The sequence below is a fragment of the Saccopteryx leptura genome, chromosome 1 (genome assembly GCF_036850995.1).
Source record: "Saccopteryx leptura isolate mSacLep1 chromosome 1, mSacLep1_pri_phased_curated, whole genome shotgun sequence".
Taxonomy (NCBI): Eukaryota; Metazoa; Chordata; class Mammalia; order Chiroptera; family Emballonuridae; genus Saccopteryx; species Saccopteryx leptura.
In genome coordinates this window covers 259,176,613-259,204,255 of record NC_089503.1, presented here as the reverse complement: position 1 = coordinate 259,204,255, position 27,643 = coordinate 259,176,613, and the positions used below count along the sequence as shown (strand labels likewise).

Here is a 27,643-nt window from a genome sequence, read left to right as displayed (position 1 = left end):
CAAGCCCAGAAGGGCCAAGGCCATAATTTGGCAGCAACAATGTACCTCTTTTCTGGGAAACTGAAACTGGAAACTGAAAACTGAAATTGAAACAAGGGTTCTCTTCCTGCAGATTATTCAAGAATTTCTAGGGCAGGGGATTCTTCTGGCACTTTTCATTGGTCAATGTGACTCCTATGCTAATAAGGGGCAGCTCCAGCCTGTGGAATTTTCTAGCTTCCTTTCAGTGTTCCCACTCAAGCTCCCTACAGCCCAGGGCAGATCTGGATGGCACCCACCTTGTACCACTATTTGCCTGTGCCCATGGATGATGATTCAAAGAAGCTGAAGCTGGGGGGCAACAAGCTGAGGGAGAGGATGTGGATCCCGCTTCTCCTACTGGTGGCGATTCTGTTTGTGCTCCTGATCATCTTTGGTGTCAAGGCCAACAGCAAGGCTTGCAAGGATGGTCTCCGGGCCGAGCAGGAGTGTTGGAACAGCACCCAACTCCTGAAGCATCAGCTGATCCAGGCCCAGGAAGTCTTAGCAGAGACTGAGGGCCACGCTGCCTCTTGCAACATGACTGTGGTAAGCCACTGCCACTCCTACAAAGGGCCCATGCTTGGAGAGACCCCCAGGGTCTAGTTGCTTGAGGGACCCCTCAGGGTCTAGGTGAAGATTGATATAGGTCTTGAAACCACACCTGGGCCTCTAGCTATATCAGGAACCTGAATTTCCCAGCAGGGTTTGGGGACCTCTAAGCTCTCCCTAGAATGCTGGTGTGGGGGTGGCAACTTAAATCCCCCAGAGCACCCTAATAAGGAACCTCAGGATCCCCACTAGGATGTAGATGAATCTCCAAACTCCGTGGCATTGGTCTGGGGAAGCTAGAAGCTCCCTTTGAGCACAATCTTGGGGGAGCAGAAATCCACTCTGGAGGCTGAGTTGGGTTGGGTTGGGGACGCTGAAGAAGGCAGGGACTCTTGATATTTCCACTGCAATCCTAAGGGTTGGAGGGAACCCTGAAAGGGGTTTGGATCTGAGCCCCTCTGACCCCAGGGCCTGGAGAGGTGGTCATGACACAAGGACAGAAGCCAAGCCCACCAGGGACGAAACCTCGGTTTCTGATAGCCCCACCCTTCCACCACATTCTAGGTAACCCTGACGGATTCCTTGGAGAAGGAGAAGGCTCAGGGCCACAGGCAACAGGAACTAGTGCAAGAGCTTCAAGGTGAGAAAAATACAGGCATTGGGGTTCTGTTAAGGGGGCTTGGAGGAGCAGGTCAAGTATTAAAAAGGAGGGAGGTGGGAGGTCCCAGGGTGGGGGTCAGGAGAGAGGGATGGGACCAGGATCCTGTGGAGGTGGAAAGGGTAATGCCAGATTCCCAAGGTGTGCTCAGAAGAGGATGGAGCTAGAGGTGGGGTCCTGACATGGTGCCAACACGCCCTCTGTCCCACCCTAGGGGAGATCGAGAAATTAAAGCAGGAGCTTCAGGACGCACACACGGAGCTTGAGCAACTAAGGTTGGGACACGCACACCTGGCCATACCCCCTAACCCCTCCAGACCTACCCCAAGACGCAAGATCGCCTCAGCTTAAAATTTTCCCATTGTTCTGGGGGGCACAATTTGAGTCCCAGTCTTGTCCCTCAAGTCACCCAGCCATGGGTGGCAGCTGCCCACTCTCGTCCTCAGGGATTTGGTGGGAAAGGAGAGTTTCTGAGGGGCAAGGAACCCAGCGCTAGTGGAGACAGGTCTGGCAGCTGCCTTAGTTTTCCTCACCTCCACCCCAGAAAAAAGGACAAGTCCTGTACATTGAAAACGAACTCCAACCCCGGGAACAGCCTCAGCCCCTTGGAGATCACTGTGCTCCTGACCCTGAGCCTCTGGGCTCTGCTGGCCTGACGTCCCAGGACACCGGCTGGTAAGGAGGGGGAGCTGGAGAGGGATGGGAGGGAGGCAGGGACAGTGGTGGCCTGCCTTGTGGGGAGGGCACTGGGAGCTGGACACAGATGAGAAGGGTGTTTGGGAGGGAGAGAGAAGGACCTCAGTGAGGAGGGAATAGCCTTACAGTGTGGCAAGGCTGAGGAGAGGCTTGTGAGGGGCGGGATCACATCCTACCCACCTCAATTCCACCCTGAGTCTCCCTTATTATGTCTCTTAGGCCACGACCTGCACTGGTCTTGTTCCGGCTTCCCTGAGCTGACCAGTTCTGAGGAGTCACATAGCAGCAGGCAGAACCTTTGGGGAGAAGAGACAATTTTGGGGGAGGTGTGGGGGCCAGGTGGCAGGATGGGGGTTCATGGGGCAGCCTTGAGGGTGAAGAAGTACCAGAGTTGGCCCAAGGCTACCCCCTCACTCCCAAGCTGGGAAGATCATGAAATGGGGGCCATCTGCTTTTTGCTGTCATGGTTTCAAGTCATTTTCTTCTGGTGTATTTGGATTCCAAAAAGTAAACATGCATTTTGGGGGGAACAACCTTACTCTGAAGTTTCTGGTACGTCAGTGTCACTCCCAAGTATCTGGGAACTTCCTTGCTCCAAAATGTTTCCAGAAACCCATAGGATTTGGGCAGGTACAACCTCACTGCCTACCCAGCCCTCTTCTCCACTGGGATCATCTCAAAAGGACTGTACACCCCCATCAGTGCTCACCAAGTGCTCAGCGTTCTCTCATCTCCTCACCAGTCTCCTGATGCCATGGTTCCAATGAGGAAACAGAGGCTCTGATGAGAGGGACACTTTGTCCTGGTTCCCGATCCCCTTCCATGTAATGTATGGGGCTGGGATTCAGACCTAGATCTACAGACAAGACACATCCAAGCCAGGCCTTTGTCATATGTGCCCCCTTTCTCCATCCCCCAAATTCTTATTCATCATGCAGACCTCCTCCTCCGGAGAGTCTCTCGCTTCTCCAAAATGGAGGGCCACCATCCTGATAGACCCTTCACCCACTCTCTTGGGTCCTTCCATGCCCCATTAATCCTTCTTTGTTTGTTATCTTCCTTGCTCCAAGTTCTCCTGAAATCCCAGCTATTGTCCAGGCAACTTCCTGTGCCTGGCACTTGGCCAGGACCTTTGTATCTTCTCAAAATTCTGCACTGCTCTCAGGTCCCACAATCTCCAGACCAGTTAGTCAGTAGACATGCCCTCTCTGGCTCCTGCTGTCCACCCAGGGACCCCCAAACACCATCCTCGCCACAGTCTCTCCTGTAAACCTTGTCCCCTCCTTTCCCCTTGCTCACCACTCCTCACCCTCCCAGACCAGTTCTCTGTGCACAGACCTTGTCAGTTTCCTTCCTGCCTCACTCTGACATTGTAGGGCAGGGTTTCTCAATCTCTAAGCTGTTGACACACTGTTGACATTTGGACTAGAGTGCTCTCTGTGGTGGAGGCTGCCCTGGATGGGTAGGATGTCACGCAGTATCCCTGGCCTCCACTTACTAGGTGCCATAGCCTCCTACCTCCTGGTTGTGACAACAAAAAAAATGCATTCAGACATTACCAAGTGTCCCCTGGGGTCAAAATCATATCCAGTGAGAACCTCTGCTTTTGATGGGGAGGCTGCGGTGCCCCCTACTTCTGTATCCCCAGCTTATAGGAGGGCTCAGTAAGAGCTCATGAAGTCCTTTTACTATGGTTGAGTCGTTTCCCTCCCCACCAACAACTCCGTCTAACAAATGAGGAAACAGGTCCATAGAAGTGCCTGGACTTGCTCAGGGTCCTCAGCTGCAACTGATCTCTTGGCTTCCAATATGTTCCCTTGATTTCCAGGAAGCAAACCATTCACATAGTGACTATATGACCTCAGTCTTTCTCCCTTTCCCCACCATCCTCCACTCCCACTCCTAGCTTGGGCTGTTAGGATGTTCCAAAACAGTGTTGCTGCCCCCATGCCTGGGCTGTGTTTCACTGATGAAGGGGGTTAGGTTTGCTCAATAAGATAATATCACCTGCTCAATTTCTCCCCTGAAACCCCCACACAATGGCCCAATTATAAACTTCTCTCCTTCCTAAAAATACTTCACTTCCCTTGCTGGCTGTGACAACCCAGCCAGGGATTGAGAAGTCAGGACTCAAGCCCTACAGGTCTGTAGGGATTCCAACTCCAGTAGGAATCTGACAGTGACGAGCAGCTGCTGTGCATCCCTGGTCTGAGACTTGGCCTCTCTGGGCTCTGATTTTATGAAATAAGAGGGATGGAGGTGGAGTGTGTGTGTGTGTGTGTGTGTGTGTGTGTGGGCGCGCACGCGCGTGTGTGTGTTCACTAGAATTCTAGTTCACAGTGTTTACTCAGCTCACATTTCCTGCACATCTGCTGTGTGCCAGGAGCAGGCTGGGGCAGCGGGAACCAGGCAGATGTGAGTTTTGCTTTTTAGTGATTTATTTACCCAGTCTGACAGAGGAGGCAGCCAGGAATCAGTCAAACAGGACAGGGAAAATCACAGCAGAGCTGAGAAAGTTGATCAAACACTGCCTGAGGTAGTTGGAGAGGGGAGGGTTCTAGAGACAGCAATTCATAAAGGATGAAGGATAGTTCGTCACAGCGGCAGATGAGGGCCCTCTGGCAGAGGGAACAGCATAGGGCAGGGGTCCCCAAACTTTTTACACAGGGGGCCAGTTCACTGTCCCTCAGACCATTGGAGGGCTGGACTATAAAAAAAAACAAACTATGAACAAATCCCTATGCACACTGTACATATCTTATTTTAAAATAAAAAAATAAAACGGGAATAAATACAATATTTAAAATAAAGAACAAGTAAATTTAAATCAACAAACTGACCAGTATTCCAATGGGAACTATGGGCCTGCTTTTGGCTAATGAGATGGTCAATGTGCTCCTCTCACTGACCACCAAGGAAAGAGGTGCCCCTTCTGGAAGTACAGCGGGGGCCAGATAAATGACCTCAGGGGGCTGCATGTGGCCGTGGGCCATAGTTTGGGGACCCCTGGCATAGGGCCTATGGTGGGAAGACGCTTGCCAGAAGAGCACTGAGGAGAGCTGGAGGGTACCTAGGAGAAGCAAAGGCAGTCAAAGATGTGCTGGAGGCCTTGCAGGGGAAGAAGGAAGAGGAGGAAGAAGAGGGTGACAGATTAGGAAAAAGTGAAGGTTAGAGATAAAAGAAAAAGTGGGGAGGAGATAAAAGAAAGGAAAGTAGGGAGAAGGGGGAAGAGGAGATAAAAATGGAGCAAGGCTAGGAGGAGATAAAAGGGGGAGGGCAGGAGGAAGAGGGGGGACAGAGAAGGAGGAGGAGATTTGAGAGGGACTTGTAAACTGGCCTGGATCTGATTCACCTTGTAAGATTGCTTCCCTGGTGGACCAGTATAGGACAAGAAGGGAGATGCAGCCGGTCCATCTTGTGTCAACCCTCTGGCCTTCCGAGTTGGTCACAGAAAGTGTGAAGCCTGACCCAGGCCCATCTTAGTCGGTAGAGTAGCCTTTAATCTTCTATCCTTGGTTTCTCCACAAACAGAATGGGGACAATATGCCCTTAGCTCCTCAGCAAGTGCCCCTTTGCTGATAGGTACTTTGCCTGGATGTGCTCACATGATTGTCACTGAGCCTTAAAGACATACCGCCATCCCCACTTCACAGAACGGCAAACAGACTCAGAGGACTGCACACGCAAGGCATAGGCAAGACTGGGACTCAGGACGCCAGTCCTGCAGTAGATTGGTCTGGCCCCTGGTGGGGATCCAGCTCCTCCCAAAGGTCTTGGGAAACATGCCCTGGCTGGGCGGAACTGTGGGTGTCCCAAGGTGCCAATTAAATGCTCGTGGCTGTCTGGGGCCAGACCTGTGGACAGCGGCATGGCCGAGCCAGGGCCAGAGCCAGGGCGCGCTTGGCGGGTGCTTGCCCTCTGTGGGGCTGCGGTGTTCCTGGCGGCAGCTGCAGCTGGAGCGGCCCTACTGGCCTGGAATCTGGCGGCCGCGGCATCTAGGGGGTCTCGCTGCCCAGAGCTGGAGCCAGGGGTCAACACCACGGTGCACCCTGGGGACTCTGCGCGGGAGGTCCAGGAGCTGCAGCAACGGCTGGCAGAGGCTGCTCAACGTGAGGAAGCTCTGGCCAAACAGCTGGACCAGGCCAAGAGTGTCCATCGGGAGCTGGAGGAGGCTCTAACAGCCTGTAAGGGCCGCCAGGTAGGTGGGCAGTGTTGGGGGCTGGGGCATCCAGAATGTGAGGGAAGAGTACCTATTACCCCCAGGGATGCCATCCTCCACCTTAGTTTCCCCAATTCTTCAATGCGAATGAGAATAGTACCATAATCCCAACTCCTACAATGCCAGTTCACCCTTCTGATCTAGAAGGTCCCACTGTCCTCTGCTATTGCCAGATAAACAGTGGTGGCTAGAGAAACCCTAGACCCCTGAGCCCATCTAGGGAGTTCCTGTTTTATCCTTTCCCCCAGGTGTTCACTCAACAACCCCTCCTTAGTCAGTGTCACAGTCCTATTTTGGGAAAAGGATATTTATGTCAACTGTAATTAGGGGGCTAAAGTTGGCTTCTTGGAGGAGGTACCAGCAAGGTTCTCTCTTTTCCTTTGGCCACCTCCTTCGAAGACTTTTTTTTAACCCTGCCCAACCCTAGGCCTAACAGAAAAACCATCCTCAAAGTCCCAACCACTTATATTAATTAACTACTATGTACCTCTTTGAACCGGGTTCAGCAGAGGTTGAACAGCATGTAAATTTTAGAAATCAAAACAGACCCTTTGGCCCTGGCCGGTTGGCTCAGTGGTAGAGCGTCGGCCTGGTGTGCGGAAGTCCTGGGTTCAATTCCCGGCCAGGGCACACAGGAGAAGCGCCCATCTGCTTCTCCACCCCTCCTCCTCTCCTTCCTCTCTGTCTCTCTCTTCCCCTCCTGCAGCGAGGCTCCATTGGAGCAAAGATGGCCCAGGCGCTGGGGATGGCTCATTGGCCTCTGCCCCAGGCGCTAGAGTGGCTCTGGTCGCGGCAGAGCGATGCCCCGAAGGGGCAGAGCATCGCCCCCTGGTGGGCAGAGCGTCGCCCCGTGGTGGGCGTGCCAGGTGGATCCCTGTCGGGCGCATGCGGGAGTCTGTCAGACTGTCTCTCCCCTTTCCAGCTTCAGAAAAATACAAAAAAAAAAAAAAAACAGACCCTTTACCCTTTTCTGCTTGCCTAAGGGAGAGGTGAGGCACTGCTGAAGTTGAGTTTTCCTCTGGCCTGACCAGGCGGTGGTGCAGTGTATAGAGCGTCGGACTGGGACACGAAGGACCCAGGTTCAAGACCCCGAGGTCGCCAACTTGAGTGCGGGCTCATCGGGTTTGAGCAAGGCTCACCAGCTTCAGCCCAAGGTCACTGGCTTGAGCAAGGAAGGGGTCACTCGATCTGCTGTAGCCCACCTGGTCAAGGCACATATGAAAAATCAATCAATGAACAACTAAGGAACCACAACAAAGAATTGATGTTTCTCATCTCTTTCCCTTCCTGTCTATCTGTCCCTTTCTGTGTCTCTGCCACAAAAAAAAAAAAAAAAAAAAAAAAAAAGAGTTTTCCTGTGGTTGGAAGATGCTCTGAGGCCAGGCTAGTTGCTCTACAGAATTTCTCGCAGAGGTGAAAAACCTAATCATTGTCAACCACTAAATGTGCTTGTGTTAGATCGAAACCCCAGTCAGCAAGTCTAGATGTTGCTGGAATTGGAACTGTAGTCTGAATGCAGAGCTAAACCCATTCCACATTCCTGTGACTTGGGGTTTGGGGACAGTGGACCTAGGCAGAGACCTTCTTCCAGGCAGGCATGTCACCATGTCAGCGGCCATTTCTGTGTTTTATAACTACAGGACTCCAAAGGACATTCCAACAAAGCGCAGGGAACACCAATGTCATTTCAGTCTCCCCTAGAAAGAGGCAGGGCCGATTCACTTCTGCTCTCCCAGTATTACCCCTCACTTCCCCTCCACTCCGCAGAGCCGGCTTCAGACCCAACTGATGATACTGGAGACTGAGATGGACGAGGCCAAGGCACAGGGGACTCAGATGGGGGCCGAGAACGGGGCGCTGACAGGTGTGTTGGGGCTCATGGGCGTTGGGCAGGGCTAGAGGTGGGAGGAGCCTAGAAGGTACCATGCTATGCAAATGACACACACAGGTGCAAACGACTTGCAAACGAACGCGGAAACTTTTATTAAAGAAATGCACATAACATGCAAAGGTCACAGAAACGCAAATGCAAAAAATATGCAAACGCCACGTGAACGACTTCCAAAAGCAATGCAAACCTACCCAAATTTAATTCAAATAAAGCAAAGCACACAAATAGTAGGCAGACTATAAACTCGGACGCCGGCGTGCGGCGTTGGGGGACTGGTCTCCGGCCTGACCGTACCAGCTTCGCCCGCAGAAGCCCTGGCGCGCTGTGAAGCTGCAGCCACCGAGTCTAAGCGACTGCTGGAAGAGGAGCAGCGGCGCGCACGCGCGGCCGAGGCCGAGGGTGGAGCCTGCATGGCCCGGGAGGTGGTGCTGCGCGAGCTCGTGTGAGTGAGAGGCTGCGAACGGACGGGGTGCACGACCAATGGTTGCACAAACCCTCGTCCTTTTGCCCAATCATCATATGGACACTGTAAAGGGCGGGGGCTTGGGGAGATGACTGAGGGGGAGGATCCAAGTGGACATACCGAAGTTTGACCAAGGGGTGATGGGTAGGGGAGGGGATCCCCAAGTTGGGGCTGGCGCTCTGGAGGCATGGATTCTTGCGGTCGGGCGCAAATGGGGGTCCCTGGAAGGGTGGTAGAAGGGTGCAAGGAGAAAGAAGTATCGAGTGAGGGGCCGAGGATCGGTAGCGGAGCTTCTGGAGAAGGCGCTGGAAGTGTCCGGGGATGGGTCAGGAATGGCCAGGAGTGAAGAAAGATTGGGATCCTAGGGGATGGATTTTCCAGGAAGGAAGAAAAAGGCTGGGGTCTCTGGAGTTGGCGGTCCAGGTGCTGACCGGCCCCTTTTCCTTCCCGATAGTAAAGCCCTGGAAGCCGAGATGGACGCCCAGCGCAGAGTGTCGCTCCCCCGGCCCCGCTCTGGGTCCCGGCCCCGGCCCAGCCCCCGCTCTCGCTCTCGCCCCAGACCCTCTGGGGGCTGCCGGCGGCCAGCACGGCGCACAGGAGGGTGAGTCAGCCCCCTGCAGGATATGGGCTGGAGGCCAGGAGGACGGACACTGTACAGTCCAAGGGGACACGTATAGAGGTGCCCACACTGGATAAGATGCCCAGTCGGTATCCATCAACGCTCAGCTTTAGACCAGCTGCTCTGATCGGAAACAGAAAGGAGGCTCCATCCTCGCTCCCGAACCATCTTGTTCTTACTCTACAGACAAGAAACAGGCCCATTTAGTCATCCAGTGAGATAGTACTGATTTGGGACTTAATTCCCCTCTAACGATAGTGTTGCCTTCATCCCACAGATAAGGGGACTTAGGGCCCAGTTCTTGCTTGGGAGTGGCCTGAACAGGTTACTTCTCTCTGGGCCTCAGTTTGCTTTGTGAAATGAGTGACTGGAATCCCGTTTAGAGAGTTGGCTTCTCCTTGACACCAAAAACTGACAAAGATAACAATGAGAAAACTACAGACCCCTCTTCCTGTGAAAATGGTACAAAACTTCCAAATGGAATTTTATCAAAGAGAACCGAGTAACACATTTTTAAAAATACGCCACAACAGCCCGGCCTGGATAGCTCCATTGGTTAGAGCAGGAGTTGGGAACCTATGGCTCGGGAGCCAGATGTGGCTCTTTTTATGGCTGCATCTGGCTCGCAGACAAATCTTTAATTAAAAAAATAATAACGTTAAAAATATAAAACATTCTCATGTATTACAATCCTTTCATTTCCTACCGCTCATGTTCATGGTTGTGGGTGGCTGGAACCAATCACAACTGTCCTCCAGAACAACACCAAATTTTTATTGGATAATGCATAACGTACACGAGTTGTTGTATGGCTCTCATGGAATTACATTTTAAAATATGTGGCGTTCGTGGCTCTCTCATCCAAAAAGGTTCCCGACCCCTGGGGTAGAGCATTGTCCTGAGGTGCAGAGGTTGCGGGTTCCATCCCTGGTTAGGGCACATGCATAACAGATCAATGTTCCTGCCTTTGTCTCCCTCTCTCCCTTCCTTTCTCTAAAATGAATAAAAAATAAACATCAAAGTAACATACCTGAGATGTAGAGATGGTTCAATATTCATAAATTTGTTAATAAAATTCACCATACTAATGGATCAAATGAAAAAAGGTCTGAAAAGGCCAACAAATACAGGAACAAGATGAGAAGAACCACTACTGAGTATTTAATATTTTTTTGGTGGTACTAGCCAATGCAATTAAACAAGAAAAAGAAATAAGATATACAAATATTAGAAAAGAGGAAGAGGATTTATAGTTTGAATCATATAAAAGCACTATTTACAGGTCAAAATAATTGAAATAACAATCTCATATTATTTTTGTTTTTTACCTTTATATTTGACATAACTTCAGACTTATAGGAAAAGTGGAATGTGAGTACAAAGACCTCCTGGGCACTGTTCACCCAGATTCCACAGATGTCAACTTTTACCACCTTTGCTTTCTCCTTTTCCCCTCTTGCCCATAAACACTTGAGTTTGCATTTTCTAAAAACAAGGACATTGTCTCATATAGTCACGGTACAATTATGAAAATCAGGAAATTGACTGATAAAATACTGTTATCTAATCTGTAGACCTTGAACATTTTGCCAACTGTTCTGATAATATTCTTTATTAAAAAAGAGTATTTTGGTTCACACACTGTATTTGTGAAGCCTCTTTCATCTTTTAATCTGGAATGTTCCTCAGTCTGTCTTTGCTTTTCATAATATTGGCATTTTTAAAAAACCCAGGCCAGTTATTTTGTGCAGTCTGTGTTTGGGTTTGTATGATGTTTCCTTATAATTTCAGGTTGGCATTTTTGAGAGGAATACATAAAAACAATTTAACTTAATAATATTATCTATTGGTGGTATGATTTTATATATAGAAAACCCAGGCCTGACCTGTGGTGGCACAGTGGATAAAGCGTCGACCTGGAATGCTGAGGTCACAGGTTGAAAACCCTGGGCTTACGTAGTCAAGGCACATATAGGAATTGATGCTTATTGCTCCCCCCCTTCTTTCTCTTTCTCTCTCTTTCTCTGCCCTCTCTAAACTGAATAAATAAAAAAATCTTTAAAAAAAACAAACTCAAAAAAATGAACTGAAACTTTCCTATATATAAACAACTAGCTAGAAAGTCCTTTGGAAGAAAAGAAAGATCCACTTCAGATATTATATACATATATCCAGGAATATCCTGGATATATACAGTGTGTCCGTAAAGTCATGGTGCACTTTTGACTGGTCACAGGAAAGCAACAAAAGATTATAGAAATGTGAAATCTGCACCAAGTAAAAGGAAAACTCTCCCAGTTTCATACCTATTTAGTGCAGTTCGATGTGGGCTCACGCACAGATTTTTTAGGGCTCCTTAGGTAGTTATCCCGTATAGCCTCTACAGACTCATCACTGACTGATGGCCTACCAGAACGGGGTTTCTCCACCAAACTGCCGGTTTCCTTCAACTGCTTATCCCACCAAGTAATGTTATTCCTATGTGGTGGCACTTCGTTATAAACGCGCCGATATTCACATTGCACTTTGGTCACGGATTTGAATTTAGCGAGCCACAGAACACACTGAACTTGCCTCTGTACCGTCCACATCTTGACTGGCATGGCCGTGTGCTGCTCCGCTGTATACACGGTGTTACGTCATCATCTGCACATGCACACATGCTACCACATCATCCTACAGAAACTGGGAGTGTTTTCCTTTTATTTGGTGCAGATTTCACATTTCTATTGTCTTTTGTTGCTTTCCTGTGACCGGTCAAAAGTGCACCATGACTTTACAAACACACTGTACATCCAGGAAAACAATAATTTCCATATTATGTAAGGAGCTCTTATAAATTAATTTTTATTTTTATTTTTTACAGAGACAGAGAGAGAGTCAGAGAGAGGGATAGATAGGAACAGACAGACAAGAACGGAAAGAGATGAGAAGCATCAATCATCAGTTTTTCGTTGCGACACCTTAGTTGTTCATTGATTGCTTTCTCATATGTGCCTTGACCACGGTCCTTCAGCAGACCGAGTAACCCCTTGTTCGAGCCAGCGACCTTGGGTCCAAGCTGGTGAGTTTTTCTCAAACCAAATGAGTCCGCGCTCAAGCTGGCAACCTCAGGGTCTCAAACCTGGGTCTTCCGCATCCTAGTCCAACGCTCTATCCACTGCGCCACCGCCTGGTCTGGCATAAGTTAATTTTTTTAAAAACAACTCAGTCCTGGCTGAGAAGTTCAGTTGGTTAGAGCATTATCCTGTTACACCAAGGTTGTGGGTTCAATCCCCACTCAGGGCACATACAAGAGACAACCCATGAATGCACAACTAAATGGATTAACTAAGTGGAACAACGAGTTGATGCTTCCCTCTCTCAAATCAATTTTAAAAAATTCAAAATAACTCATAGAAAAATGGGCAAAGAACATGGACAGTCAGTTCACAGAAACATACCAAAAAAGATGTCCAAACTCACTCCTAGAAAAGAAATACAGCCCTGGCCAGGTGGTTCAACAAATACAGCATCGTCCTGACATGCTGAGGCCATGAGTTTGATCCCTGATCAGGGAACATGCAAGAAACAACCCATGAATGCACAACTAAAAGGAATAACTAAATGGAATGATGAATTGATGCTTCTCTCTCATTCTCTCTCTCCTCCTTTTCCCCCTCTCTCTTTCTCTCTTTCTCAAGTCAATGGAAAAGATTTTATATGCAAATTGAAGAAACAATATGGCACCACTTTCCATCAATTAGTTTGGCAAAAGTAAAAACAAGATCCCTAGCCAGATAGTAGAGCATCACCCCAAAGTGCAGAGGTTGCTGATTTTATCCCCGGCTGAGGCACATAACAGGGACAGATTGATGTTTCTCTCTCTTTCTCTTTCTCTTTCTCTCTCTCTCCTTTCCTTTCTCTCTAAAATCAATAAACTAAATACTGCTGTTGGAAAACAAGCAACCCCACACAGCACAGGTGGTCACTGGCACAACCATTTGAGAGGGTGGTTTTCTAAATATCTTTAAATTAAAATACATATACCATTTGACCCATTAATTCCCCTTGTAGCAATTTTATGCAACCATATTTACATGAATACAAAGTAATGGATTGCATGCAATGCAGAATACTGGGTTCAATTCTGGAACAGAAAAACACTTAGTGGGCCTGGCCTGTAGCGATGTAGTGGATAGAGCATCAACCTGGAACACTGAGGTCGCCAGTTCAAAACCCTTGGCTTGCCTGGTTAAGGCTCATAAAACAAGCAAGCAATGAACAACTAAAGTGAACCAACTATGAGTTGGCACTTCTCTCTCTCCACCCCCTCTCTCCTCTCTGTAAAGTCAATAAAAAATATCTTGCCCTGGCCGGTTGGCTCAGTGGTAGAGCGTCGGCCTGGCGTGTAGAGGTCCCGGGTTCGATTCCCAGCTAGGGCACACAGGAGAAGTGCCCATCTGCTTCTCCACCCCTCCCCCTCTCCTTCCTCTCTGTCTCTCTCTTCCCCTCCCACAGCCGAGGCTCCATTGGAGCAAAGTTGGCCCCGGGCGCTGGGGATGGCTCCTTGGCCTCTGCCCCAGGCGCTGGAGTGGCTCTGGTCGCGGCAGAGTGACGCCCTGGAGGGGCAGAGCATCGCCCCTGGTGGGAGTGCCGGGTGGATCCCAGTCCGGCGCATGCGGGAGTCTGTCTGACTGTCCCTGTTTCCAGCTTCAGAAAAATACAAAAAAAAAAGAAAAAAGAAAAAAAAGAAAAAAAAAATCTTTTTAAAAAAAAAGAAAAAAAAACTGGGTAAATCAAATAAAGTGTAGAGTTTAGTTAATAGTAATATACTAAGGTTAATTTGTTAGGGTTTTTTTTGTTTGTTTTGTATTTTTCTGAAGCTGGAAACAGGGAGAGACAGTCAGACAGACTCCCGCATGCGCCCGACCGGGATCCACCGGCACGCCCACCAGGGGGCGACGCTCTGCCCACCAGGGGGCGATACTCTGCCCCTCCGGGCGTCGCTCTGCCGCGACCAGAGCCACTCTAGCGCCTGGGGCAGAGGCCAAGGAGCCATCCCCAGCACCCGGGCCATCTTTGCTCCAATGGAGCCTCGGCTGCGGGAGGGGAAGAGAGAGACAGAGAGGAAGGAGAGGGGGAGGGGTGGAGAAGCAGATGGGCGCTTCTCCTGTGTGCCCTGGCCGGGAATCGAACCCGACACTTCTGCACTCCAGGCCGACGCTCTACCACTGAGCCAACCGGCCAGGGCCAATTTGTTAGTTTTGACAAAGGAATCATGACATATAAGATGTTACCAATGGACCTGTAGTAAGGTATTTGAAGAACTTCCTTGTTCTTTCAATAGAAGATAGAATTTGTATATTGCTTTCTTTCTCCCCCTCTTTGAATCCTAGGAATAGCATGCCCCTAGGCAATGGAGGGAGGGGAGAGACATTGGAATAATCTGTGAAATGTATGTTTTGTGAATCCCCACCTGTAGTTGTAAGCTTGTGTCGTGATGTTCTACCTTCCCCTACCTGTATGTGGTCAAAGAGTATATAAGCAGCCTCTGAGAGATAATCAGTGTATGCCACCGGCTTTTTATAATAAAACCCCTCAAAATTCATATTGGACTTGGTATTTCTACATGAACCCACAGAAATGAGGTACAGTACTTTATAACATTTGGGGGCTCATCCGAGATGCGGTATTCTGTGTTACCGTGAGTAGAGACATTTGGATCAGATGCCCTCTCGGGGGGGGGGGGCTGCCTGACCCCGCTGGCTTATAGGAGGGGCACCCCCTGAAACATTTCAGGGCTCTGGTTCTCCAGTGGGTTCAGACAGTCTCTCGGCAGACACCATTTCTAGTCCCTAAATTCAACAATTTGGCAAAGAAATCAAGGAGTGTGAAATTTTAGACCTTGGAGATTGTAGGCAGGGTTGATTTTTTACTTTGCTGATTTGGAACTCCTAGGGTTTTTGTTTTGGGACTAGTCAGCTTGGACCAGTGTGTAGAGGACTGGACGCAGTCACACTCTCACATTGGGCCCCTCGAAGACCGAGACGTCGGTGAGGGGTTTTAGGTCTTGCATTGGACATCCCTGGGGGACATCTGGTGGTACTCGGGAAAAAAGGAGGGGAGACTTCGTCTTGCCCAGGATTTCCAGAGGTGTCTAGATGCGCTCTTAGAGGAAGGCATAGTGGAGACTTCGTTCGTTTGTGGTCTAGAGGAAACTGAGTTAACCAGGTTAATTGATCTTACCATGGACTCCCAAAGACATCTTCTTTGTGTTTGTCAGGTGTTTGTCAAGATCTCAGTCTTTGTTAATTAGTGCGTGAGTGGAAAGCAGCCTGCAAACACCTGAGAGGCCCCTGAGTGATTGGTTTGGTGTGTGAATGGGAATCTCTGGTGTCTGAGTCTAAGTTCCAGGAATGTGGCTAGCAGAACACTTGAGAAACCCCTGAAAGTGGAACCCTTTCCCTTGTCTATTGAACTGTGTATTTTTTGTGTGTGTGATTTGTTATGTGAAGTCTTTGTTTAATGTGTAACTGTGTAAGGCCTGAATCTTTATGCATGCAAAATTGGAAATTCCCAAATTAAAATTAAATTGGAAATTTTGGGGCAAAAGTAAAAGGAAATTTATAAGCTTCATATTAGGTTAGTGGCTATCTGTCAGAACTCGCAAAATATAAAATCTCTTCTCTTGGATCCAAGACCTCTAGCTTCAGGACACTCTGTCTGGCTTCCCCTGCCCTGATTCTTTTCTTTTGGCTTCTTCCTCTCTTGTCTCATATCTGGGTACTAGTTAACTGTCTGTCTTTCTTGCTTTTATTGGTGTGCTAATTTCTGCATTTTTTTGGACAGTTCCAATTTTGTATATTGGTGGCTTGAACTATTAAAGCACTTTCAGGAAGGTTATGGAGACTACCATGAGTATGGAATTAAATGGTCAAAAGAAGGCTTTGCACTCTCTGTGAACCAGAATGGCCCACCTTTGGGGTAGGATGGCCATCGGCTGGGACTTTTAACCTCCGGCTAGTAAGGGCAGTTTGGAACATCATAACTGAGGATCCAGGCCACCCTGAGCAATTTCCATATATTGACCAATGGCTAAATTTAACAATGAATCTGCCACAGTGGCTAAAGCTTGATCCATATAGAAAGGGCGCTATGTCTTCCTAGTCAGGCCAGATTTGAGTCTAGAAAAAAAAAGGGGATAAAAAGGAAGCCTCAGGACTTCCTGTTCTTACAGAGTCTCCTGAGGAAATCAAGCTACCACCCTCTTATAGGTCAAAAGCTAAAGCCCCTAGTCCTACACAGCAGCTAGAAGAGGAGGCTATAACTTCCACTGTTACATCCCCTCCCCACACTCGGAGTGGATCTGAGTATGGGCAGAGAAGGGATCCTATCTTGCCACTCAGAGAAGCAGCCCCTTCAGGAACTGACCCTGACCTTGAGGAACGGCCCTTCCTTGTGTATGTCCCATTCTCCACTAGTGACCTATATAATTGGAAAAGCCAAAATCCCCCATTCTCTGAGAAGCCTCAAGCACTAATAGGGCTCATAGAAACTGTCCTACAAACTGATAGACCTACCTGGGAAGACTGCCAGAAACTTTTAAATATTCTCTTCACTTCGGAAGAGAGGGATAGAATTAGGCAGGAAGGTAAAAAGGCAGTTCTAGGGCCGGGAGGGGGATCAACAGAGGAAAATAGGGACTGCATTGAGGCAGCTTTCCCCTCTACTAGACCTCAATGAGGTCACAACTCCCTGGAGGGGAGAGCCTCTTTGGACGCCTTTCACTGGTATCTCTTATTGGGCCTAAAGGCTGCAGCCCAGAAGCCCACCAGCCTCTCAAAGGTTTCTGGAATTTCCCAGGACCTGCAGGAATCCCCTCCTGCATTTTTTTTTTTTTTTTTTACAGAGACAGAGAGAGAGTCAGAGAGAGGGATAGACAGGAATGGAGAGATGAGAAGCATCCATCATTAGTTTTTCATTGTGACACCTTAGTTGTTCATTGATTGCTTTCTCATATGTGCCTTGACCGTGGGCCTTCAGCAGACCAAGTAACCCCTTGCTTGAGCCAGTGACCTTGGATTCAAGCTGGTGAGCTTTTGCTCAAACCAGATGAGCCCGCACTCAAGCTGGCGACCTCGGGGTCTTGAACCTGGGTCCTCGGCATCCCAGTCCTATGCTCTATCCACTGCGCCACCGCCTGGTCAGGCCCCTGCTGCATTTTTTGAACGCCTTTGCAAAGCATAGCGGGTGTATATCTCCATAGATCCGGATGCTATCGAAAACAGCGTGGCTATTAATTTGGCTTTCGTGTCACGGTCAGCCCCCAATATTAAAAAGAAACTCCAAAAACTAGAAGGGTTTGAAGGCATGAGTAGGTCCCAGTTAATTTCAATAGTTCAGAAAGTTTTTTATAATAGGCAATTGAGGTAAAACAGGATAAAAAGATAGCTAAAGTAGTTGTAACAGCACTCCAAGAGACAAACTCTTTTAAGGAGAGAGGACCCTTAAGGGAGGGAGATAAAGAAAGAAATTCGAGGAGGACTAGGAGTCGGCTAGGAAAGAATCAGTGGGCATATTGCAGGGAGGAGGGGCACTGGAAAAATAGATGTCCCCAATTACAAGCAGCTAAGACAAGTTCTAAGGTTCTGAACTTTGAGGACTGATGGGGCCAAGGCTCCTTTTCATTGAACCCCCAGGAGCCTATGGTAACAGCAGAAATAGGGGAAAAAACTGTGGACTTTTTAATAGACATTGGAGCAACACATATGGTTTTAACCAAGCCTCTAGGGCCCATTACTACATATAAAACTTCAATACAAGGGGCCACTGGAAAAATTGCCTACTACCCATGGACCACGCAGCGGACAATCTATCTAGGGCAAGGAATGGTCACCCATTCGTTCTTGGTTATACCAGAGTGCCCCTATCCTCTGATAGGGCGGGACTTATTACAAAAACTCCAAGCCTCAATCTCCTTTAAGGGAGAAAATACCATCTTAACTATAGGAGCCAATAAGAGAACTCCAGACGCTGGGTTACAGCTACTCCTAACTTGCCCCCTCTCCAAAGAATACCTTTTACAGGAATCAGCTGAACCAGAAGAAGCCTGTAGCCCATCACTACTCTAACAGCTTCAGGAGAGTTTTCCAGAAGTATGGGCTGAAACCAACCCTCCAGACTAGCAGCCCACCAGCCGCCTGTGGTCATACAGTTGCTATCCACCACAACTCCAGTAGCAGTAAGACAACACCCAATGAGTCGGGAAGCTAAGGAGGAAATAGCTGTCCACATACGGCGTCTCTGGAGAGCAGGAATCTTGGTACCCTGCCAATCCCCATGGAACACTCCCTTATCACCGGTCCTAAAGTCTGGAACAAAAGATTACCGACTGGTACAGGACCTCCGGGAAGTTAATAAACAGGTAGAAATCATACATCCTACAGTTCCTAACCCGTACACATTGATAGAGACCATACACCCTACAGTCCCTAACCCGTACACATTGCTCAGCCTCCTGCACCCTGAGCATCGGGTCTATACAGTCTTAGACCTTAAAGACGCCTTCTTCAGCATCCCACTAGCGCCTAAAAGCCAGCCTGTTTTTGTCTTTGAGTGGATAGGCCCAGCAGGAGAATTCTCTGGCCAACTAACATGGACTAGACTGCCCCAAGGCTTCAAAAACTCTCCTACTATCTTTGATGAGGCCCTAAGCACAGACCTAGTAGCCTTCCGGCAGGAACATCAAGACTGTACCCTACTCCAGTACATAGATGACCTACTGCTGGCGGCATCTATGGAGGAGCACTGTCTCGAGGCAACTCGAGACCTCCTAGCCTCACTACAAGTATTAGGGTACCGAGTGTCAGCTAAAAAGGCTCAACTCTGCACTCCAGAGGTTACTTATTTAGGCTACAGGGTCAAAGAAGGACAAAGAACTCTGTCCTATGAACGCATCGAGGCCATACTCCGGGTCCCCACTCCAACAACTGAACAGCAAGTAAGAGAATTCCTTGGGGCTGTAGAATATTGTAGACTATGGATTGTAGGTTTTGCTGAACTAGCAAAGCCTCTCTATGCCTGTACGGGTGGGTCACAACCTCTACACTGGACTGAGACAGAGCAAAAGCCTTTGAAAACCTTAAGAGGGCGTTAGCATCGGCCCCTGCTCTTGCCCTACCTGACATCTCAAAGCCCTTCCGGCTATTCATTCATGAGGCTCGGGGAATCACAAAAGGGGTTCTGATGCAGCCTTTGGGACCATGGAAACAACTGGTTGTATATCTGTCCAAACGACTGGACCCCATAGCAGCAGGATGGCCTGCCTGCCTAAGGGCCATGGCAGCAACTGCAATCCTAGTTAAAGAAGCTGACAAACTCACATTAGGTCAAGAGTTAACTCTAACAGCACCACACGCAGTAGAAGTGCTCCTAAGGGGAACTCCAGAGAGATACATGTCTAACACCCGAGTAACCCAGTTCCAAGCTTTACTTCAGGGTAAAAGGAAAGCCAGCGTGGCTGTCAATAAAGGTTAAGGTTGTTTCTTTAAGAAGTTCAGACTAGCGCCTGACCTGTGGTGGCGCAGTGGATGGGGCGTTGACCTGGAAATGCTGAGGTCGCCAGTTCAAAACCCTGGGCTTGCCTGGTCAAGGCACATATGGGAGTTGATGCTTCCTGCTCCTCTCCCCTTCTCTCTCTCTGTCTCTCTCTCCTCTCTCTCCCTCTCTGTCTCTCTCTCAACTCTCTAAAAAAAAAAAAAAAAAAAGGAGTTAAAAAAAAAAAATTCAGACTAGCCTGACCAGGTGGTGGCGCAGTGGAAAGAACATCGGACTGGGATTCAGAGGACCCAGGTTCAAGACCCCGAGGTCGCCAGCTTGAGCACGAGCTCATCTGGTTTGAGCAAAAACTCACCAGCTTGAACCCAAGGTTGCTGGCTCCAACAAGGGGCTACTTGGTCTGCTGAAGGCCCGCGGTCAAGGCACATATGAGAAAGCAATCAATGAACAACTAAGGTGTTGCAACGCACAATGAAAAACTAATGATTGATGCTTCTCGCCTCTCTCCGTTCCTGTCTGTCTGTCCCTGTCTATCCCTCTCTCTGACTCACTCTCTGTCTCTGTAAAAAAAAAAAAAAAGTTCAGACTAAAAAAAGGAATTGTATAATTTTAGTAACTAAAAATATAAGATATAGAAATACTTTTTTGAAAGAGAAAGGAAAAAGTAAATTGTTATGAAAGCCAGTCTTTGTAAATTGCAGAATGTTTGTATAAGTTATAAAAATTAATTAATGTATTAATTTTTTAATGGCATTTGTTGAATTGTATTGTCAAATATCTATTACAGCCTCATGCTCTTCAGTAAAATAAGTCAAGGATTTGACTTATGATATAAGATGGGGGGAATGGCCTGACCAGGCAGTGGCACAGTGGATAGAGCATCAGACTGGGATGCGGAAGACCCAGGTTCGAGACCCCGAGGTCACCAGCTTGAGCCCAAGGTCTCTGGCTTGAGCAAGGGGTTACTTGGTCTGCTGAAAGCCCACGGTCAAGGCACATATGAGAGGGCAATCAATGAACAACTAAAATGTAGCAACGCGCAACGAAAAACTAATGATTAATGCTTCTCATCTCTCCGTTCCTGTCTGTCTGTCCCTGGCTATCCCTCTCTCTAACTCTCTCTCTCTGTCTCTGGGGGGGGGGGAGGGAGAACAGGGGGGAATGTAGTAAGGTATTTGAAGAACTTCCTTGCTCTTTCAATAGGAGATAGAATTTGTATATTGCTTTTTTTCTCCCTCTCTTTGAATCCTAGGAATAGCATGCCCCTAGGCAATGGAGGGAGGGGAGAGACACTGGAAGAATCTGTGAAATGTATGTCTTGTGAATCCCCACCTGTAGTTGTAAGCTTGTGTCATGATATTATGCCTCCCCCCACCTGTATGTGGTCAAAGAGTATATAAGCAGCCTCTGAGAGGTAATCAGTACTGCATGATTTGGGTAGGAGGATTGCCCCATGTATGCTGCCGACTTTTCATAATAAAACTCAAAATTCATATTGGACTTGGTGTCTCTACATGAACCCGCAGAAATGAGGTACAGTACTTTATAACAGACCGAGCTTGGTGAGGGCTGTGTAGGAACTCTGTATTATCTCTAAAAATTTTCTGTAAATCTAAAATTGTTCCAAATTTAAAATGTACTTTTAGCCCTGGCCAGATCGCACGGTTGGAGCATCATTGGGAAGTGCAGAGGTTGCCAGTTCAATCCCTAGTCAGGGCACATATTGGAACAGATCGATGTTCCTGTCTCTCTTGCTCTCTTTCTTCTTTCCTATCTCTCTAAAATCAACAAACATTTTTAAAATTTTTTTGTAATGTACTTTTTAAAAGGAGAGCAAGGAAGAGGACATTATTACCACATTCTTGGTAATTGAAATATATTGGAAACAACCCAATATCAGCCAGATGGGAATTTTGAATGTCCATCCATTCACATGGTCGAATACTATACAACTATTATAAATGCCAAAGCAGGATGGTTGGGGTGTCATCCCAGAGTACGAAGGTTGCCAGTTCATTTCCCCGTCACGATACATACAGGACTAGCTCGATGTTCCTGTCTCTCTCCCTGCCTCTCTCCGGAAAAAAAAAAAAAAAAGGCCAAAGCAGATCTTTTGTGAGACATGTAATGTAAAAAGCAGAAGAGCAATAATTCAAGGGTACTTTTATCCAAATATTTTCAGAGGAAACACTGGTCACAGCTGTGGCCTCTGGGACAGGAACTAGGGGCCTAGAGATTAGTGGGGGAAGAAGTCTCATGTTTCTCTGTATATCTTTTTGTAATGTTTTCATTTTAAAAATCATGTGCATGTATTACCTTTTAAAAAATACATTTTGTTTTAAAAAATTCTTAAGAGGCTGGTGTAGGCAATACAGTGGGAGCCCTTGGAACACAGATCCCTCTTCAGCCAATCATGCTCATTATCCACCCCACGACCACCACCTGGTGCTTGGTGGTGGTTCCTGACCACCCTGATCGGGCACCACGTGGATAGGCAACTGGAGGCCTCCCACTGGAGGAAGTGAGGCTGAGGGGAGGAATGAGTTTAGTGTCTATGTTCCGCTCTGGGCCACCAGAGGGCGCCCCAGCCTGCTGCTCATTTTCTGCCTGCTAAGGGTACCAAGCTTGAGGCTAAGGGTGGGTCTGAGAACCACACCCCAAACCCTGGCATAAATCCAGAAGTGAGCAGGAAATGGCTTCTCGCTGCGGAGTGAGCCAGAGCCAGTGACCAGGAGAATGGTCTTTATCTGACTTAAGACCTTCTTGCTGTGCAGCTGTGGAGTCCAAAAGTTGATCCATTTAAAGAGCTGGGCTGAGGGCTGTACATGAGACCTAACACATTATTATTATTCACCTATTCTGCTGGCTCCATCTTGACCATACATGCGGAACACCTGAAACTCAGCTCCGTGTATAGAGGGAAATGGGGAGCCATGCAAGTGTGTGAGCAGGAAAGGTACAGTCAGATTGGGTGTCAGACAGTTGGGAAGGTAGAGAGAGCAGAGGGGACTTTGAACCCCCAGGAGACCCAAAGGATTGGGGGTGGCTTAGGGAGAACAGGTCCAAGTCCCTAGCCTTACCAAGCCTCCCCCCAGCTGCCCAAGTGAGCAAACAGCACTCCTTAGTGGGAACTGCCTCCTGGATCCCACCTGTCTCCCACCCCACAGGGCCAGCCTCTGGTATGACCTTGCTCTGTTCTGCCTCATCTCTTCACCTAATTATCGCTCAAAGTTTCTGTCTCTCAGTCTCTCCTTATCTCTGTGTCTCCAACCCTGTCCCCAGCATACCTTCCCAGGTCCCTACCTGGCCTCCTCTACCCATGGTAACCCTGGAGCCTCTCTCTGTGGCTCCAGAGACAGGAATAGAGGGACCAAAATGAGAAACTTTGGTGCAGCTGTGGACAGAGGGCACCTGGGAAGCAGCACGCTGACTTTGCTAGCCCTCCAGTTCCAGGTAAGACAGTGGATCACTTTTTTTTTTCAGCCAGGAACATGATGCCCCAGAGAGGACAGGCTATTCCTCTCCAAAGGGCTCTTTCCCACCTGTCACCTTCAAAAGTACAAAACTTAATTCCACTTGAATTTAACCAAAAATGAAACATATCAACATAAATGTGGAAAGTTTTCTGAACTTTGCTGAAATTTATCTTCACCAGAAATATCACTTTCTCAGAGTAGTTAAACTTAGAAGAACTTCAACAGTATTAAAAAGGATATAGAAGAAAAAAAAAAGAATATAGATATCCTGGCCGGATAGTTCAGTTGATTAGAGCCTCATCCTCATATACCAAGGTCGCTGGTTTGATCCCTAGTCAGGGCATATACAGGACCAGATCAATGTTCCTGTTTGTCTCTCTTCCTCTCTTTCTTATCTCTAAAAATCAATTAATAATTTAAAAAAAACAGATATGGAAACCATAAAAATTAACCAATCAGGCCTGACCAGGCAGTGGCGCAGTGGATAGAGTATCGGACTGGGATGCGGAGGACCCAGGTTCGAGACCCCAAGGTCACCAGCTTGAGTGCAGGCTCATCTGGTTTGAGCAAAGCTCGCCAGCTTGGACTCAAGGTTGCTAGGTCGAGCAAGGGGTTACTTGGTCTGCTGAAGGCCCGCGGTCAAGGCACATATGAGAAATCAATCAATGAACAACTAAGGTGTCGCAACGAAAAACTGACTATTGATGCTTTTCGTCTCTCTCCATTCCTATCTGTTCCTATCTAGCCCTCTCTCTGACTCTCTCTGTCTCTGGTTAATTTTTTTTTTTTTTTACAATCAGAAATGAAAGATACAATAACTAAAATAATTTACAGGGAATTAATACTAGAGTAGATGAAGCCAAGAGTCAAATCAGTGATTTGGAATGTAAGAAAGCAAAAAACACCCACTCAGAACAGCAAAAAGAAAAAATAATCCCCCCAAATTAAGATAGTGTAAGGAGCCTCCGGGACAACTTCAATGTACCAACATTTATATCATGGAGTGCTGGAAAGAGAAGAGAGCAAGAAATTGAAAGCCTATTTGAAAAAATGACAAAACTTTCCTAACTTGCTTAAGGAAATAGACCTACAAATCCAGGAAGCACAGAGTCCCAAACAAGATGAACCCAAAGAGGCCCGCACCAAGACACATCATAATTAAAATACCAAAGATTAAAGACAAAAAGAGAACCTGGCTGAGTATCTCAGTTGATTAGAGTTCTGTCCCCATATGACAAGGTTGTGGGTTCAATCCCCTGTGAGGGAACACATAAGAATCAACCAGTGCCCTGGCCAGATAGCTCAGTTGGTTAGAGCAGTGGTCCCCAACCTTTTTTGGGCCATGGACCGGTTTAATGTAGAAAATATTTTCACGGACCGGCCTTTAGGGTGGGACGGATAAATGTATCACGTGACTAAGACAAGCATCAAGAGTGAGTTTTAGACGGATGTAACAAAGGGAATCTAGTCATTTTTAAAAAATAAAACATCGTTCAGGCTTAAATATAAATAAAACAGAAATAATATAAGTTATTTATTCTTTCTCTACGGACCAGTACCGGTCCACAGCCCGGGGGTTGGGGACCACTGGGTTAGAGCATAGTCCTAAAGCACAGAAGTTACCGGTTTGATCCCCATTTAGGACACATGCAAAAACAGATTGATGTTCCTGTCTCTCTCTCTCTCTCTTTCCCTTCCTCTCTCACTAAGGTCAGTAAATAAACATTAAAATTTTTAAAAAGAAAAAAAAGAATAAACCAGTGATTCTTACCAGTGGTGGCGCTGTGGTCCCAGGTTCAAGGCCCCAAGATTGTCGGCTTGACTGTGGGTTCATCCAGCTTGAGTGCAGGCTCACCAGCTTGAGTGCGGGATTGGCAGCTTGGGTGCAGGATCATTGACATGATCCTAAGGTAGCTAGCTGGCTTGAGCAATGGGTCACTGACTCGCCTTAACACCCCTCAGCCCCCGTCAAGACACGTATGAGAAGCAATCAGTGAATAAAGTGCCACAAATATGAATTAATGTGTCTCATATCTCTCCCTTCCTCTCTCTCTTGCTCTCTCTCCAAAAATAAAAAATGTATATCAACCAGTGAGTGCCTGGACGAGTGGAACAATGAATTGATCTCTCTCTCTAAAAAATCAATTAGAAAAAAGAATGATTTTCTCCAAAATAAATAAGGTTTAAAATTGAAGCCTAATTTTGGGATGACCTTCTAAGAATTCAGATAGGTTTGTGCACAAAATTTCCTGTGAATATAACAAATTGTTCTCAAGAAAAAAACGAACACATCATTTGACTGCATATGAATCTAAGGACTGCTCACCCCCTCCCTCTGGAATTTTCTGGCTGGGGCCATAGGCAGAATGTGTTCAGAAAGTTTGTTTTTAGAAATTTTATTTATTTTTTTTAATTAATTAATTTACAGAGACAGAGAGAGGGATAGAAAGGAACGGAGAGATGAGAAGCATCAATTATTAGTTTTTCGTTGCGTGTTGCAACACCTTAGTTGTTCATTGATTGCTTTCTCATATGTGCCTTGACCACGGGCCTTCAGCAGATCGCATAACCCCTTGCTTGAGCCAGCGACCTTGGGTCCAAGCTGGTGAGGTTTTGCTCAAACCAGATGAGCCTGCGCTCAAGCTGGCGACCTCGGGGTCTCAAACCTGGGTCCTCAGCATCCCAGTCCGATGCTCTATCCACTGCGCCACCATCTGGTCAGGCAGAAATTTTATTTTATTTTATTTATTTTTGTTTGTTTTTAGAAATTTTAGACACTGCTGGTAGGGGTGTCAATAGAAACAACTCTTTGGAGGACAATTTGGTGATAGCTGTCAAAACGTAACGTGACTGTTTGGGGGCCCAGTTAATTCATTTATGAAGATTTGATATCAAATCTTGTTTTGTTCATTGGAACAAAACATTTAGAGAATACTTTTAAAAACTGTCTGAAGCCTGACCTGTGGTGGCGCAGTGGATAAAGCATCGACCTGGAATGCTAAGGTTGCTGGTTCAAAACCCTGGGCTTGCCTGGTCAAGGCACATATGGGAGTTGAAGCTTCCTGCTCCTCCCCCCCTTCTCTCTCTCTCTCTCTCCCCCCTCTAAAAAAATGAATAAATAAATAAAAATAATTTAAAAAAAAACTGTCTCAATACCCACTGATAATTATGGTATTGTGTGTAGTGAAAACATAAACAGGAGGCAATAGGAACAAACAGATCCCAAAGACATAATGTTGAGCAAAAAAGAGAAAGTTCCATCATTGGTCTTTCCATTTAAAAAAATCTAGCTAAAGTTAACTCTTTATTTCACTGCATTTTGTTGTAATTTGGGTTTTTCCTCGCTATTTCTGTGCCAGATGGTTCTTTCCAAGCTACTTCATAGCAATTTGAGAGTTTTGGGCGTCACCTTCTGCACAAACCCTTTGAGGGATCTAGGAGGAGCTTCTAGATCTTTTTTTTTTTTTTTTAGTTTTAGATTTTATTTATTCATTTTAGAGAGAGGAAACAGAGAGACAGAGAGACAGAGAGAGAGAGAGAGAGAGAGAAGGGAGGGAGGAGCAGAAAGCATTAACTCCCATATGTGCCTTGACCAAGAAAGCCTGGGGTTTTGAACCAGCGACCTCAGTGTTCCAGGTCAACGCTTTTACCCACTGCGCCACCGCAGGTCAGGCTTTTTTTTTTTTTTTTTTAGTTTTAGATGGAGCTTCTAGATTTTCAATGGGCTTACCAAAGAAGCTTAACCCCAACTTGACCCCCGAGTCTTTTCAGACGCCCAGTGAAGATTCAGCTGCCTCTGGATCTGTCTCAGAAGTACTAGCAAAGAAACTTAGTAACTTGACCCTCAACCTTAGTACCAACTTCCTTTCCCTTCTACCAGAATATCACCCCAACAACAGGACAGAGAAGAGAACTTACAGGGACTTGGACTAGGGGTGGGTCAAGGCATACTCAACAGGAAGGAAAGAGGAGTCAGGACATTGGCAACTGCTCAGAAAGAAAGGATGCAAAGGATGTTACAGGTTATAAGATATCGCACCCATCTCTGCTTCGAAAAGACCCACAAGAGAGGAACACTGAGATTGAATCAAGATTTAGAAGATTTAGATATAGCTTTCATTATTGCCTGAATATTGGGGAACCTTCCAATAATATTAGTGTGGAGAATAATTATGACATGAAGTCAATTTAGCCATAAACTTTATTCTTGTACTGTTTTTTTCTTGCCAGAATTTTAGGATCACTATGCAGCAGCTTGGCTAAGCTGCTCTACGCTAGGAAAGTCTATATATCAATATTTTGATAACATATAGTATGAGTTCTGTGATGTCTTTTTCTTGCATCTCTTTCTTGTCTACCTTGATACCAGTAACTTATAAGGAATCTATGTTGTTTGTATTGAATTATTTCAATATACTTCAGTTCCACTTTTTTTCTAAAGATTTTATAGGAAAGAAAAAAGGGGTATCGGGAGAAACGGGAAGCATTAACTTATAGTAGTTGCTTCTTGTA

The 27,643-nt window shown here is 47.0% G+C and overlaps 2 protein-coding genes and 1 pseudogene across 2 annotated transcripts; all 3 read left to right on the top strand.

The window, feature by feature from the left end:
- The first annotated feature begins 220 nt into the window (after positions 1-220).
- On the top strand, positions 221-2,462 carry BST2 (bone marrow stromal cell antigen 2). The gene is made up of 5 exons (XM_066349363.1): positions 221-567; positions 1,135-1,210; positions 1,443-1,503; positions 1,773-1,903; positions 2,144-2,462. Exons 1-4 carry the CDS (start codon positions 268-270, stop codon positions 1,882-1,884), a joined length of 549 nt encoding a protein of 182 aa, XP_066205460.1. The 5' UTR covers positions 221-267; the 3' UTR covers positions 1,885-1,903; positions 2,144-2,462.
- A 3,315-nt stretch (positions 2,463-5,777) lies between these two features.
- CCDC194 (coiled-coil domain containing 194) lies at positions 5,778-9,790 on the top strand. Its single transcript, XM_066349415.1, has 4 exons — positions 5,778-6,122; positions 7,911-8,007; positions 8,344-8,476; positions 8,952-9,790. Exons 1-4 carry the CDS (start codon positions 5,793-5,795, stop codon positions 9,100-9,102), a joined length of 711 nt encoding a protein of 236 aa, XP_066205512.1. The 5' UTR covers positions 5,778-5,792; the 3' UTR covers positions 9,103-9,790.
- A 17,061-nt stretch (positions 9,791-26,851) lies between these two features.
- On the top strand, positions 26,852-27,323 carry LOC136388314 (developmental pluripotency-associated protein 3-like; annotated as a pseudogene).
- The last annotated feature ends 320 nt before the right edge of the window (positions 27,324-27,643 follow it).